At 47.9% G+C, this 15941-nt stretch overlaps 1 protein-coding gene across 1 annotated transcript in view; it reads right to left on the bottom strand.

Annotated features, from left to right (window-relative positions):
• Positions 1 to 15941, bottom strand: part of fat4 (FAT atypical cadherin 4) — a 99896-nt gene that overhangs the window by 28400 nt on the left and 55555 nt on the right. Inside the window, exons 3-6 of the mRNA XM_068592037.1 lie at positions 15546 to 15807; positions 14530 to 14880; positions 10650 to 11572; positions 9128 to 9302 (exon numbers count right to left, since the gene is read on the bottom strand). Coding sequence (XP_068448138.1) covers positions 9128 to 9302; positions 10650 to 11572; positions 14530 to 14880; positions 15546 to 15807 — 1711 coding nt within the window. The remainder of the gene's footprint in view (positions 1 to 9127; positions 9303 to 10649; positions 11573 to 14529; positions 14881 to 15545; positions 15808 to 15941) is intronic.

Raw genomic sequence — 15941 nt, 5'->3', positions numbered from 1 at the left:
CAGCTGAGATCCAGGAGCAAGATAAATGACACAAACAGAGGTGAAAGTAAACAAATGTTTTTTTATCCCAAAGGAGGAACAGATCCCATACGACACTAATCTTTGGTGACTCATTACCAAAATGAGTCATGAGCTCTGCAGCTCCAGCTAAGCTCTTTTTTTTTCCTTCAAGAGTCCTGTTTATAACCAAATATAGGCAATGTTGCAGTTTGAGGTGATTATGTATTTCTACCTTTACAAATATTTGCGATGAGGAGAACTCTGCTTCCAAACAAAATACTAGAAAATCACCGGGCGATATACACAGGGCGACGGGTCGGTAGACACATTTTGGTGTCGAATGCAGAAGAATTAGCAGCGACCGAAACACTGAATCCACGTGGTTAATGTAAATACGCATCCGGTCCAACGCTGTTAAGGAATGAAACGACCGCGACGTGTGGCTAAGTGTCCCGAACAAAAAGCAGTCAGCAGGATCCGTCAGCCGGCGTCGTGCTGGATGCAGCCGTCTAATCCGCATGCACTTGAGACCGCGGCGTCACGGGTTCAAGTGCGTTCAAGTGGGTTGACATGAGTCATCAGTATTTGTGGGAATGTCATGGGAACAGATTAGAAGAAGCCCTGCGTCCTCCTTAGCTGATCCTCTTAGTTGCGATGTGATCCAGGTCAGCAAGGTGTCCGTATCACAAGTTAACCGGTGAGGAGCCGCCGCCGCCGGGCAAAGACTGTTTGACATGTGATCAGCTCGCTAAGACTCAAAGATGTTCTGTGCAGACTGATACTTCAGTGGCTCGGGGAGCTAAGTGGCTTTGTGCACAAACGCCATTAGCGCCCGCCAAGAGGCGGAGTGAATGAGGAAAATATTTGGTTTCGAGCAATCGAGCCAGCTGCTGTGTTGCTCTGAACTCAAACTGCCTTCGGTTACGCAGGGAGGGCAGTTTGCAGAAGCATTGTTTCCCCACTAAGAGCGGAAGCAAGCCAAGCTACAGGGCTAGCCCAGTGTGTGTGTGTGTGTGTCTGTGTGTGTGTGTGCAGCACACTGGCCTCCTTCCAGGCGGTTCACTTTTGCACAGGACGTGATGTCACAACCTGTTTACTGCCTGTGCTGCTGGAGAGTGAGCGGCCTCCACCGCGTGACCTCTCGACCTGCGCTGCGTCTGTCAGAGCGCGTCAGGGCCTCCGAGGCGCAGGACACTGTTGCCCGAGCTAATGGCTAATCCCCGGTAAGCGTGGAGCCCCTCCCCCCCCCAGCGAAGCCCCAAACTGCGCTCAAACGCCCTCTAAAGCCCCCTGACGCTCCCCTGTGTGACCCTGAACCTGTGCTGACCCCGCCGCCAACAGCCGCTGTTTCAAGCGGGGGCATTTTTCACGTCTTTTCTGGGTGTATCACTTCTCATAGCATCGCGCGCCTCCGTGCAGCCTCAGCCTCAGGACGTGCCTTCTTAGCCTCCTGGGCCTCACCGATATCGCATAACCCCTGGCAGCTGTTCCTCGCCCCCCCTCCACGCCCCAAAACCTGCTTTCCAATGTGTAAATAGTTCAGATCTATCCTGTTACATCGCGTGGGCCGACAGATTTAGTCATCAAGGAACACTATATCCTGGCAGGTATGCAAATGTATGTAAATGGCAGTTGTTTCAAATAGTGAGACATTCTTAAGATTCAGACAACGACGACCGCTAAATAAATAACGGGATCCACATCGCCGCCCGTTTCCGATTCTTAGATCTCCACCGAACCTGTGAATGTGAGAAAAAAAGCTTTTTATGATGGAGACAATAATCTTCATGCCTTTGCGCTTTTCTTTTCTTTTTTTGGGGGGGGGGGGGAGGAGGGAGAGTGACTTAACGGGAGAGGAATGCTCTGCCAGAGCGCTGAGAAAATGCCAGCATCTCCTCCAAACAGCCTGAGCTGGAATCTGGAGAAGCCGAGGGGAAAGAGAGTCGGAGCCCATGATTCCTGTGGCTGGAGTCGAAGGCGGGCGTCGCCTCGCGCTCCACGGCTCAAGCGGAGTGAGGCGAGGGCGGGGAGATACGGCGAGGGGAGTGCGCCTAAATTTGGCAGCGTGCAATCAGGCCCGCTGCTATATGACAAATGACATCATTTTGTCATGGAACGAGAGCCGGTGGAAAGTCAGCTGCCGACCGGCGGCTGCCGAGCTCTCTGCGGTTGGAGCAGTATTTTTTTCCATTGGCCGGTCCCGTCCCTGGACCCTCCATTCTTCACTCCTTTCCAGCAGTTTTGTCGATCTTTTATTGAATTTTTTTTTTTTTTTTACAAAGCTGTTTCATCTGCCTGACGTCATTCAAGTGGTTGCGAAAAACAAAACAAAAAACACACAGCTGAGCCTTCATTAGACGATACAAAATGAGGAGATGTGAGCTTCCAAACACACATCCGGTGACGCTGCTCGTGCTCGCTCCTCAGCGGGGGAACTCGTGTTTGAGGTAACGTCGGCCAAAACAGATAAGGCAATCAATGCACGACCTCACCGCGGTCTGGAGCTCGTGCCACGAGCATAATCTTATTTCAGGGGTTAATCTTTCCTTACTTAGGAAAGCAAACTGCCCGCAACCCGACACGTCTCTCCTGGAGATTACAGCCTCGCCTCGTCTGTATTTACCGCACGGCGACGAGTCTTCTACGCCGAAAGAAAACGATGGGCTTTTTACACGGAGACTTAGGTGTAAAAACACTCATTTGTGTGTGTGTGTGTGTGTGTGTGTGTGTTGGATCCAAAATCAAGCTTGGTTGTTATTGCACACGAGAGGAGAAGCGTGATCTCTCAATCAGTAAAGCAAACAGTGGACCTTGTGCTACCCTGAGGTGGTGTCCTCCACGGGAACACTTCAGACTGATGGTATTCAGATAACTGTCGAGCAGCCATTACATTATGGGATGGAGGAGAGGCGCGCTGGCGTCAGCGCGCCGCCTTTCGACACAAAGCAACTAAAGTTCCTCGCCGCTTTATTTAAATCCTGAGCCACCACCAGACTCCGTTTCATTGACCGGGTGAGGCAGAGCGGCCCTTCACATCCGGGTTGGACACAGTCGGGCAGCGACAACCGAAAACAGAGCCCTCTGTTTGATATTTCACAATAATCCCGAAACAGAACTTAAAAAAGGCGCTTGTGAGACTTTTGAGCGTTTGTTTTGCCGTGGACCGGAGGCCCCAGAGTAACCCCAGAGACAAACAACAAGCTTTCAGGACCCTGAGACTAAACTAGACCAGCTGACCATCTGTCGCCTCCTCTTCCACCCTCAAGATCCACAGACAGTTTTTCTCTGTAAGCCTCTCAACCCAGAAAGTATTGTCTCGCACAAACATATGGCGGGGCCCAATAAGCACCTTATTAGTGTACATTACCAGCGGACAAATCACATTAACCTCCAGGAAGGTGCCAGTGGCCGTCCTCTCTGAACCGGAGGGGGTACAAATACACGTGTTAGTGGCGATTAAGCGATGTGTTTTCTGAGCGCTGCAGCTGCTACGGGGAAGCCCACTGCTGCGAGCGCCTCGGGGGGGAGGCAGCACCCACCGCCTGGGAAAAGGCTGAGTTGCTCGGCCTAAGCCGCGCGCTAAGAAGCCGGTTTGAGTGTCTCTGCTGGCACAAGAGATAATCTCTTCCTTCAACATATGATCGACTGATGTTTCATCAAACTTCCACAAACAAGGGGGAAGCCCGGACGCCCAAACAACCGGATTCCCTCCAGTCCAGGACAGGTTGACTTAGGGAAGACGGATGAATGTGCAAATTTATGAGACAGCCCGTCTGTAGCCTGAAGCTTAAGGCTAAACGGTTAATTACGGTTTATGGACTGCGGCTGGATTGTGCTCTTAAGGGACAGCGTAAATAAAACACATCATTACTCAGGGGGGGGATTGGCTGCCTTCAAGGCAAAATTGACATTTTTTCGCCTCTGAGAACCTGTTGCTTTGCAACAAAGCTTCTTTTAATGCGACCCCGGCTCGGCACCCCGGTGAATGGCCCCGGCGGAGCGGAGGGCCGGGTGCGAAGCGGTCCCAGCGCTCCGTTTGCCAAACACAACAGAGCAAACAGAGGTTTTCTCACACTTAACAAGCGAGAGAGCGAAAGGGATATCTGAGCGGAGCGCTCGACGCCGCCGGCGTAAAGAAGGGGGAAGGAATATTTTCTAATAATACGGCAATCTCGGAGGCATTCGTCAAATTAAATCTAATGTTATACTGCTTTCCAGTTATTTATGGAGTGCCGCGTCTGACTCCCTTTTTGCATAATTTCTTCCCCATATGTCACGGGTGGTTTTTTGGCGGTTCGCAGGCGGGCGGGGGAGGGATATCGACAGACTACAAGTGCTGCTTTTTCCTCATATTTTTAGGGCCTGTGGTGAAGTTTTATGAAGTGATGTGCCTTTTGTGTTTTTTTTATTTTTATTACAATGGCGCTTTTATTTTTGCTGTGTGTTATTGAATATTTGTAAATCCCTCATGAGCGGGGCATCTGTGAAACGTTCTGTACTATCCGTACCAGCGTGAAGGGTGACGGACCCGCGCTGGCAGCGCCGCCCGCTCATAACACCACGCTGTAATGTTCATGCGTTGGCCACATGAATCTGAAATATGACATTGGAAAAGTGGTAAGGAGGGAACAATATTCACACACAGACACACACATAGAGTGTAATAAATAGAAAAGCCAGTCGGGAACAGCGAGGAAGACTTCTGGTGAAGCTGCTCTGAGGGAACTTGAAGTCCTCACAGAAACACAGCAAATAAACATCATTAAAAAAAGAGGGTTTTGCCAAGCCAATCACCCAACCCACATTACTTACCAAAGCTATTTACACAAACAGATGGAGCTATTGTTAACGTGTACCAGGGAGTGGAAGAGAGAAAACAGGCGAGAGGAAAAAACTTTGCAAGCTGCACATTGTTGCTGCACAGCTTTTTTTTTTTAAAGAGCTAATCCAGAATGTTACTGCTCTGTTAAAGTTCACTTGAGGAACCTGATATTTTATTTGGCTAAGTCTTGTGTTGCCACTAGACTGCAGACTGGCTGAAGCCCGGACCCTATAAAAGATTTATTATGGCAAGTGTTGGACAGTGATCCGCCGATGCCCCGCCCACGTTTCTTATCAGACTTCATTCGCGCGACATTTTGTGTTTGTTTAACATGCCGGAGATGAACAGATACGTACAGGCCCGTTAATGCTTTTGGTCAAACGTGAGGACAGAAGCTCCACGGATCATTAAGGAATCAATCAAGTCGTGGGAGAGGAGGGGAAGAAGCTGGAAAACAATGGAGGGTCCGTGCACCAGATTCACAGAAGCCATTTAGGAGAATAAAAGAATAAAAGATGCGGCTTGAGAGCAGTGATGTTTTATTATAGGATGTTTCTATACAGCCGCAGAACTTTCCCTCACCCACCGGTCGAAAAGCCAAATGCAAACAGTGACGTGCTGGAGGGATGCTGGAGACGTTTCCATATGCGACCGCATCCACCACAACAGGCCCGGGCCGAGGCTTCACTGCGCCGGCCCTTTAAGAAACGTGACCAAATATGAGGCGTATCGATGCATCCCGAGGACGCTCTCTCAACGCCACATGCAGACGCACACAGACACAGATGTCTCAACAAACGCACAGGACGAGCAGAGAATGCATGCTTGTGTGTAACTGTGCAGACACAAGCATGTGCAATAATAATATCATAATTCAAAGCTCTTCAAAGTGTCACACAAACCCGTTCAATCTCTGCAATTTCATCGGAATCTTCTATCAACGTCAATTTCACAAGGAGATCACTTACTTTAAGATCTTCGATGTAAAAAAGAATCCTCCAAACCCAAACCAGCATAAACTAACCTATAAATACAATAGATGATTATCCATATCAATGCACAACATAATTGACTCAAGAATGTTAAACTGGTGATGACTCAATAATAACTTTACTGGATGAAGAATGAAGAGTTGACCCATGTCAAGGAGGATCAGAAGAAATGGACAGCATGTGAGTAAATATGAGCGTCACAGCAAAGGGTCTGAACACTGATGACCATGTGATGTTTCAGTTTTTCTTTTTTAATAAATGTGCTAAAATTTCTGTCAAGATGAGAAATGAAATGAACTTTTTAGATTTTTAGCAAATGTCTGCAATGAAACAAAGAGTGACATATATATATATATATATATATATATATATATATATATATATATATATATATATATATATATATAGAGAGAGAGAGAGAGAGAGAGAGGAAACAGAAAAAGGTCCTTCCATTTATGAACACTGACAAGAGGTTGAATTGTTTAGAGAATGGAAAGAATGCTATCAGACTTGTTGCTTCTCATAAAAAGGTGAATGAGCTGCCAACACACACACACACACACACACACACACACACACACACACACACACACACACACACACACACACACACACACACACACACCTGACCAGCTGCCAGACACATAAAAATATGTTTTCTTCGACCACTTAAAACTATTCCATCAACAAGTGGGACAAGTATGTTCCTGTGTTTGGCCATCGGACGGTTTCACATTTCTTCCGCGGGGGCATGACTTGCTGAGCAGCAGCTCACTAACGGGATTATCCTGCAGCTGGTCCAGATGTGGGCCCCGGCGTTGGGCATCAGCCTCCGACGCTGCAGCTGCCAATCGTCTCCGGGTATCAGCGCAACTTGTTAACTCAGAAATGCGGTAAACAACTTTCCATAAACAAGGAGGAGAGAGAAAGCAGACGCGTCCCAGGTCTGATCTCTTGAGTTTCCTCTCAGCGAGGCGCCTTGTAAAACACCTTTAATTGCGCGGATGCCGCAGAGTGAAGGTGCTGTAGCGCACAGATTTGACTCAATAATGGCCGACGTTTGCCAAAATCCTGACGCTGTACCGAGCCAGAACCCGTTCTGGGAATCGGCACCCCGGTGAGCTCTGATGTTTCCATCCACTTCCTGACAGACTGCAGCGAGCGCAGCAGACACAGAGCGCCCGATGCTGCAGCTCTACCAGGTGACAGAGGTCACCTGAACTGGTTAACTAGGTTACCCACACCGGTTAACCAGTTGCCTGTACTGGTTAACTAGGTTACATCCACCGGTTAACCAGTTGCCTGTACTGGTTAACTAGGTTACATCCACCGGTTAACCAGTTGCCTGTACTGGTTAACTAGGTTACCTACACCGGTTAACCAAGTTACCAGAACTGGTTAACAAGGTTACCTGCACATGTTAACCATGTTACCCGCACTGATCAACTAGGTTGATTGTACAGGTTAACCAGTTTACTTGCATCGGTTAACTAGGTTACCTACACAGGTTTGGTTTGGTTACCGGCACCAATTAACTAGGTTACATGCACTGGTTAACCAGGTTACTTGCACTGAATAATCAGGTTACCGGCACAGGTTAACCAGGTTATCTGTGCGGGTTAACCAGGTTACCTGCACCGATTAACTAGGTTACCTTCCTCTGAAGCACTAAAGATGTCCGGGGAAGATGGCGCCCTGCAGCACGGCACTCGAGCACTCGATACGGAAGACAAAGCGTCAAAAGCGAGGAACTCGTCTGCAAGTCATTCAGCGTTTGTTAAAAACACAAAGCGATCGCGGTGAAGCGTTTGTATCCGCAGGACTCCGACTTGGCTGTCGGACAAATACCGAATACGACAACGTTTTCTTTTCTTTAAGGAACGGAGCGTAACACTCGTACAGGCTGCATCTCTGCGGAGCGTCCTGCCCTCGTCTCTCTGGGTTTTGGCGGCGCAGGAAGATAAAAGCAGACGTTAACATGTGGAGATGGATGTCTGTGGTTGAACACGGGTCATGGTAGACGGCAGCACTGGAGACATGTCTGCACCATCCACCTTCGACATTTCCTGCCAGATAGCGACTGGGAGAACCATTTCCCCCCGCCGTCTCAGCCGAGGCCTCAAAAATGTGAGAAAATGCTGCTGGGTAATTTGGCCTGGACTGTGATTATGGGTTTTTTGATATTTTGATATTCTACCCCCAAATCCCTCTTTCTTTTTTTCTCTCTTCTTCTTCTTCTTCTTCTTCTTCTTCTTCTTCTTCTTCTTCTTCTTCTTCTTCTTCTTCTTCTTCTTCTTCTCACCAGCATCGCAATGAAACGTCCTGTCAAAATATTTTGGAATTCTTGTCAGGGCTTCTAAATATGGACTCCTTGTGAAGCGCACACAAAAAGGGATCGAATCCTAATTAGTATGTTCGCTTGTTGGGCAACTTTGTCCATGTGGCAGAGACCTCGGAAGAGTACGGGAAGCAAGACTATCTTGACGAAGCGTGAGGAACAAATACCCGTTTTTTCGTGCTACTCAAGGCATCCGCACATCTCATGCTCATGCACAGCTCTTTGATTGAAGAGCGTGAAATGACATAAAATGGAACAATCGCCCACGACGAAGATGCAAATTGCTCCAAAAGACAATCCTGTGAAACATTGCCTCCATTCTCACCAAATCCTGTGCACGGTCAAAAATACACCGCGTTATGATGGGTCACGTGGTCAGCGCAGGAATGAAACAGAACCCTCAGACCATGACGGCCGTGCCAGAGCGGCTCGGGGGAAACGTATACTTAGCTGGGATAGCATGTGATTTGGCTGCGACGGGGATACGCATGTACTCCTTTAAACTGCACATTAACTGGCCTCTATGCAACAACAAGTTAACCTTTTATCTGGCTATAACAAGCTCCACCGCCGTATCCAAATAAACAGAGGATGCTGTTCAATTCAGCCCGCTGAAAGGACTTCTGGGGAATAAGGTAAAAAAAACAAGCTTTTGCAAGCTAAAAACTCCCGATTGTTTAGTTTATTGTGCCACACGAAAAAAAAGAAGAAAAAAAAAGAGGCTTGTGCACACACTGTGAACTCAAAATGCTGTTTGTTTATGAAAATATTCTTTTTCAGCTCGGTTCTTTTGGCCCGGCTGATTACGAAATATGTTTCGAGCTTTTGCGACATAAAAAAGAGAGAGAACAATAATCAACGATGGCCGTGTAAGGACACCGTAAACAAGACGTAAACCACCCGATGAACTTAAACGAAACACTTGCAAGGTCGGCACAAAAGACCCTTTTACCGGGACCTCCGCCGCGGTCTCACCTGAGTCGGTGGCTGTGACCAGCAGGATGTATTTCCCCCGAGCCTCGCGGTCCAGAGTCTGGGTCACGCTCAGCTGACCGCTGGACGACAGGCTGAAGGCGCCCTCGTCGTTGCCGCCGCTGAGCATGTAGCTGAGCTGCCCGTTGGCACCTTGGTCGTCGTCTCTGGCGACAACCTGGAAGAGACGACAGAAACAAGCCTCTTCAGGGATTCTGGGTATCAAACCTCTTCTACTTGAGCAGGAAATGTGTTTTTCATTTTCCCAGCAGCCGACCTGCAGGTTGTCTGGAATAAACAGTGAAGAGCGGAGCTTTAACGGCATGGCAGCGGCGATGGAAAGTCGCATGTACAGTTAAGTACAGTTTAGCTTCTGTGTTTCAAGTGCAGCATCGGATGAAATACTACGAGAAAGAATGTCACCCGGGAGTCACGACTGTGAGTTTTTATGTATTAAAAGTGTTATAGTCATATACTATTGAGTTACTTTCCATCAATGGAGATCAAGTTGTGTTTTTGGGATGTATAAATTGACATTTTAGTGGATTAGTTAATCTCTGGAAAGTAACAATGGCTTCAGCTCCACATTCACTAAACCCAAAAATGTCTCATTCTTGCAGTTTTCGCTCCTGTTGTAGAAAATTGTTTCTTAATTAATGGACACACCCAAGTGCAGCTGGCAGTAACCCAGTATGACCACCTTGCTGAGCCTTTCTACTGAAGCAGCGGCGGGCTAATCACCATCACGGTGGTGGGTGGCACCGTGAAGGTAATTGCTGAGGGAAGGAAGATCATTACTTTATTCACTTTGTCTAATCAGACTTTCCACGGGAATCCACAAAAAAAAAACACTGAGTACGAAACTATTATTCAGTAATTTCCCCCTGTTGCTGCAGCATTAAACTACCACATTTCACTGGTGAGCCCAAATGCATTGTGGGGGCTCCCCCCTCCCATGCATGCCAGGTTAGACGCACAGATGTGAGTTCTTGTGTGGCAGGAGCTCACCGCGGCTGGACCCCCCCCCCCTCCACCATATAACTGTACCCTCATTTCCTCACAAGGTACACAAGCGCTAAAAAAAAGAAAATTGGAATTGCGGCGTCATTGCAATTCAGTCCTCCCCTTTCCATTTTTTATCCACGGCTCATTAAGTCATCAGGGGCGGTTGGGACGTTAATTGCCCTCTCGATGCAATTCAGCCCCGTTTCATATTTCGGTGAAATCCTATAAAGACCTAATTACGCGGAGCAAATTGCAGTCATATATATCGTTTCTATACATTTTAAGTCCCGTATTTTGTCATGACATTTAGCTAAATGAGACCACCATGCGAAGTGGTTCAGTGCACCGATACGGCTCACATACCTGCACTTATTAAGTTAGTATTACTACAAATTTGGTTAAGGCACTTGAGGTCTTATTACTGTCATTCAAAGCACTGCCTTCTTTTCACTCAGCACGTCCTGTCTGTGAATCTTAATGACGTCCCAACGGCTTAAAACGAGAAAACAAACATGCTGACCTGCAAAATGTTTTTCGGCAGATTCTCAAAGTTCTCCTGAACATTGACGGTGTACGGAGAGAGCTCAAACTCCGGCGAGCGGTCGTTGACGTCCAGCAGCACGATGTTGACCGTGGTGCGGTCCACCCTGGGGCTGCTGCCTCGGTCGGCGGCTTGGACCACCAGCGAGTAGGACGGGCGCGCCTCGCGGTCCAGCTGCTTGGCCACGGAAATCACCCCTGTGACCGAATCGATCCTGAAGTCGGAGTTGGCGTTGCCCCCCGAGATGGAAAATCGGATCTGCCCGTTGGTGCCCTCGTCTGCATCGCTGGCGAACACCTGGATGACGTCGATCCCGGTCAGGGTGTTCTCCTCGATCTCGATGTCGTAGATGTTCTGCGAGAAGCTCGGCGTGTTGTCGTTGACGTCCAGCACCGTCATGGTCACGTCCATCGTCGAGGACAGAGGGGGTTCGCCCTTGTCGGTAGCGATGACCGTGAGGGTGTAGTTGGACAGCTCCTCGCGGTCCAGTTCGCCAACCAGCCGGACGTCCCCGTCGATCGTACCGATGCTGAACTTGTTCCCGAAAGGCCCTTTGAGCGAGTACTCGACGTAGCTGTTGGGTCCGCTGTCGGCGTCGGCGGCCTTGGCGGTGAACACGACCGTGTCCACCGGCGTGTTCTCCTGGATGTACGTCATCCTCTGGGAGGTGAAGGTGGGCGGGCAGTCGTTGATGTCCAGGAGAATGACGGACACCTGGGCGGTGCTGGTGAAGCGGGTCATGGGGGGAGGAGCCAGGTCGTTGACCGTGATCACCAGGTTGTAGAAGGACTGGGTCTCTCTGTCCAGGGCCTTCTTGGTCTGGAGGACTCCGTCCTTGCCGATGACAAAGTGGCCCTGGGAATCTCCAGACGCAATGCTGAAGAGCAGCTGGGCATTCGGGCCTGGGAAAAAAATAAATAAAAAGAGGGAATCAGAAGACAATAATAACGATAAATGAATGATTTCAAAATCGCCCTTTGTCGTGCAAGTGACCATATATGGTCATTTATCACAAAGTGCCGTATAAAGGGTTTTTAATTAACTTCCCATCTTCAGCACTCATACATAACTGAACAATGATTGTCTCATTATGGACTAAATCATTTTCTGTAAACACTCCTTTAATTATATATCATAAAAATGGCTGTTGGACTATAAACAAGCCAAGGTGACATCATCAGACGTCAAGGCCATTAACATTTTTATGTATGATGAAGAAAAACATAAAATCCTCACATTTACTTAAATCCGGCAAATAATTTAAGTATTTAATATGTGTACTGCTTAAAAAAGTGACTGAAAGGATTTGATTAAAACATCGTGTCACTAAAGGGCTTCCTGCCAAAATAAACTTAACCTCAACAAGACTGCTCTGTGAACTATTTAATGATGTTTGTATTTTGCACCGAGGGTTAAATGTGTTACTTTTCTCGAGTGTAGAATTTGCAAAAAAACCTGAACCCAACATTTAATTTGAGTTAACAGGAGGAATCTGTGGTCGGGTCAGGAGTTAAGTAGGAGACTCTTTCTTATTAAATCTCCTTTTCTGTACAAATCAGGCGGAGACTTTGGGTGTATTTTGAACTAACACAAGGTGTCTGGTGGCACTCACGGTGCCAAAAGAGAAATAAATCTATTAGGAACTATTTAGTATGACCTTGAACTAAAAGAATAGCCAGATAACAAACACACAGTGTGTCGTGGTGGAGGTCGAATGTTGATATTTCTTAATAGTGCCCATTGTTCCAGATGCGATTGTTAAATATCCCGTATGCGTCTCAATCATATGGGTTATCTCCATCCATTTCCACACATTGTGTCAATGAGCAGCAGCTGGAGCTCTGGCTGCCGCTCGCGACCTCCAAGTAGCCGATGCATTCATGTAGCGTAGCACGGCCGATCAAAACACCGCTGCTAACCACTTCCTGAGCTGATAGTGGCAAAGCTGTGGCAGTTCGGAGGAAAGAAACCTCTCACGACTGAAGCGTTTATTGAAATGAGGCAGTGTGACCGGGTTAATGGATGTTGTGAACTATCTCTCCTTGAAATCTGGCCTAATCTGCAGCGCTGCCCTGGGACTAAGGGGGTTTGAAATGAGCTTAAATTGAGCGTCTGTAATTCAACTCAACGGGGTATTCATGTGGAAAGCGTCGGCACCTTCCCACACTCAGGCGTGTATTTACAGTACACAAGTAATCCCTTATCAAAAGCTGGAGGGCTACTTCCACCCCAGAGCAGGCCGCGGCGTCTGGAGACAGGGTCGGCGGGTCGGGGGGGTCTTCGCGGTTTGGGAAGCGCTAACAATGGCGGCGTTTTATTTTGACAGTAGAAAACGGCCGGGGTCAGATTATGTGGACAGTGGAGGAGCCAGACTCCGGTTTGAGAACCAGGCGGCGTATATTCCCAGGAATGTAGGTCACAATAACCACATTAGGTCTGGCTGAAGCGGTAATTACAGCGGAGGAGAGCAGCGGCGAGCGTTCAGATACCGCACGGCACTTCACATGCACGAAGCCCCGCCACCTGAACGCGGAAATAACTCTGAGGCGCTTAATCACACGGTGTGGCTTTACTGCAGCGCACGACGCGCTGAATGCAAACATGAAAAATGAAAATGGAAGTTTGAGAGCTTCTGTGTGACCAGCTGTCACAACGAACTGAGATTATATTAATCTGCTTTGGCAAACTCACACTTGATTTATACAGGAGGAGAGTATACAAGACTTCTATATACACGGACGTCTCCTGGACAAGAGCACAAGAGAGTCGCCAAATGTGTCCAAATTTTGAAAAGAAAAAAACATCTTATTGGTCTCTAGAGATAAACTTATTAAGAAAAGTAATCTGAAAGTTATTAAGAGTCAATTCAGTGTCAAAATCTGATCTTTTCTGATGTTTAACGATAAAATAACCTCACAATTTAAAACAAATATAATTAATTAATTATGAATAATAAAAATAATAATAATAATAATAATAATAATTATTATTATTATTATTATAATACAAAAGCCTCAAGTTGAAAATAGATAAATAATAAAATGTCAAAATTCATTAACAAAATATTAAAGTAAGAAAATAAGACAAGATTGATTATATAGTGGAATATTGCTTCTATATATTTATTGACTATAGATCTATTTGTTCACATATGTCTACTCGTGATGAGCCAAAGTGTTTGCATCAGTATCAAAATAATCTGCGGTGACTCAGGTTTTACAGGCTGCACGTTCAGCTGGTTGACATTTAACAAACTTCAAGTTTCATTCTTTCTTAGTTCAGTTTAGTTGTCATGATTTCAGTTTTCTGTTTCCTGTTTTATTTTGTAGTCTTGTGTCCTCTGTGTCTCTGCACTTCCTGCCCTGGTGAACGTCTGGGATTGTGTGTCTTCCTGGTTCCTGGTTGTGTATTCCTTCACCTGTGCTGCCCTCGTTGTGTCCACCTGTTGCTCGTCACCTCCCTCTTGGATTTACACCCTGTTTGTCTGCTGTCTCCTTGTCGGTTCGTACTGTGTAACCCCGCTGTGTGTACTGTGTGTACTGTGTACTGTGTACTGTGTGTACTGTGTGTACTGTGTACTGTGTGTACTGCGTGGTCCTGTCCCTGTTTTTTTCTCCTTTTCCGTTTGAATCTGGTTTGTTCTTGAAAACCCTTTTTTGTTGAAATTAAATATCCTTTGAACTGTTCTGCGGCGTTTGGGTGCTACTCCCTCCATCACTTGACTTTAATTACTTTTTTAAATCAGTTGTGATCTGAAAATGACGGTGAAAGTCATTTCTGACCGTATTGTTCGGCGGTGAAATATCCTCCCTAACAACACAGGCATCCGTCCCTCGTGGTTTTAATCCCTCGGACGTACCGTCGTCGGCGTCGCTCGCCCCGACGGCGACGACCGCGGAGCCGGGCGGCAGGCTCTCGGACACCGACGCGCTGTACGCGCTGGCGTTGAAGGCGGGCGGGTTGTCGTTCACGTCCAGCACGTTGAAATACACCCGGACGGCGCTGGCCTGGCCGCCGCCGTCCCGCGCCCGCGCCGTCAGAATGTAGTACTGCTGCGTCTCGTAGTCCAGCGGGCGCGTCACGTTGAAGACGCCCGTCACCGGGTTCAGCAGGAAGGCCTCGTCCTCGTCCTCGTCCTCCAGCGAGTAGGTGACCTCGCCGTTCACCCCCGAGTCGGAGTCGCTGGCCAGGATGGCCGCCACGATGGAGCCTGCGGCGAGTCACAGGCGAGAAGTTAGACAGAACAAAATGACTTTAATACATCCACAGGGAGTTATTATGGTGTGGGCTGTGTATTAATAACACCAGTGACTCTGGGATCACCCTGCCAGCTTCCCTTGGCCCGAACCCAAAGCCCATCCCTGGTACTAAACCAGACGATGTCCAGATGACAACAATGCCTCACAGCTAGTGATTCGGTGTTTTTTATTCGTGTTTACATCATTGCATCTTGACCACACCCTCACCTGACCTTCTTCTGTCATTTTCCAAACTTGTTTTTTGTTCTATTTCTTGCGATTGGGGCGGTGTGAGGGACAGGAAAGGGCCGAGCCAGACGGTTGTCAGCGTCACTGTAAATCCTGCCGGTCGCTGATAGATTTCCATATAAATCAAATATCAGTTACCATCCCTTCGACCTCTTAAACTCTTTTAATTTCCCCCTGAAGGAAAGTACAGAGGATTGTGGGAAAGCTACCACGCTCATATGAAAGTGTTCTCAGAAACCTTTCAAAAAGTGCTCTTATAAACTGCTACAAAGACGCTGCTCTTAATAATTTGAGTTCCTGATGAGCTTACCAGAGCGGCTGAAGTTCGCTCTGAGACAAAACATTGCCTGTCTGAGGCCTTTTTTTTAATTTGCAACGAAGACCTCACCCGGCGCCATGTCCTCGGGGATGTCGAAGGAATACGTGGCCCGGGAGAACTTGGGCGTGTGGTCGTTGACGTCCTTGACGGTGATGTTCAGCCGCATGTCGGTCGACTGCTTCCCGTCGTCGGCGCGCACCAGGAGGGAATATTTGGAGCGCCGCTCCCGATCCAGCTTCTTGGTGGCGATCAGGTCGCCGGACTCGGGGTCAATCCGGAAGCTGTCGTCCGCCCCGCTGATGATGGTGTACGTCACGAGAGCGTTGGGGCCCTGAGGGGAACGGCCGGGGGAAAAGTGACGTTACGGTAAGTGACTGCGAGGAAAGGAGTTTGACACACAACCACCCAGTGAACAGCGGAATAATGTGCTTTCATGCTCATTGCAAGTGAGTTAGACGCATTTTG

The sequence above is a fragment of the Clinocottus analis genome, unplaced genomic scaffold (genome assembly GCF_023055335.1).
Source record: "Clinocottus analis isolate CAN_PGR_092001 unplaced genomic scaffold, fCliAna1.0.p SCAF_10, whole genome shotgun sequence".
Taxonomy (NCBI): domain Eukaryota; kingdom Metazoa; phylum Chordata; class Actinopteri; order Perciformes; family Cottidae; genus Clinocottus; species Clinocottus analis.
Note: the sequence above shows the minus strand (reverse complement) of the source record. Positions and strands in the feature narration are given on the sequence as shown.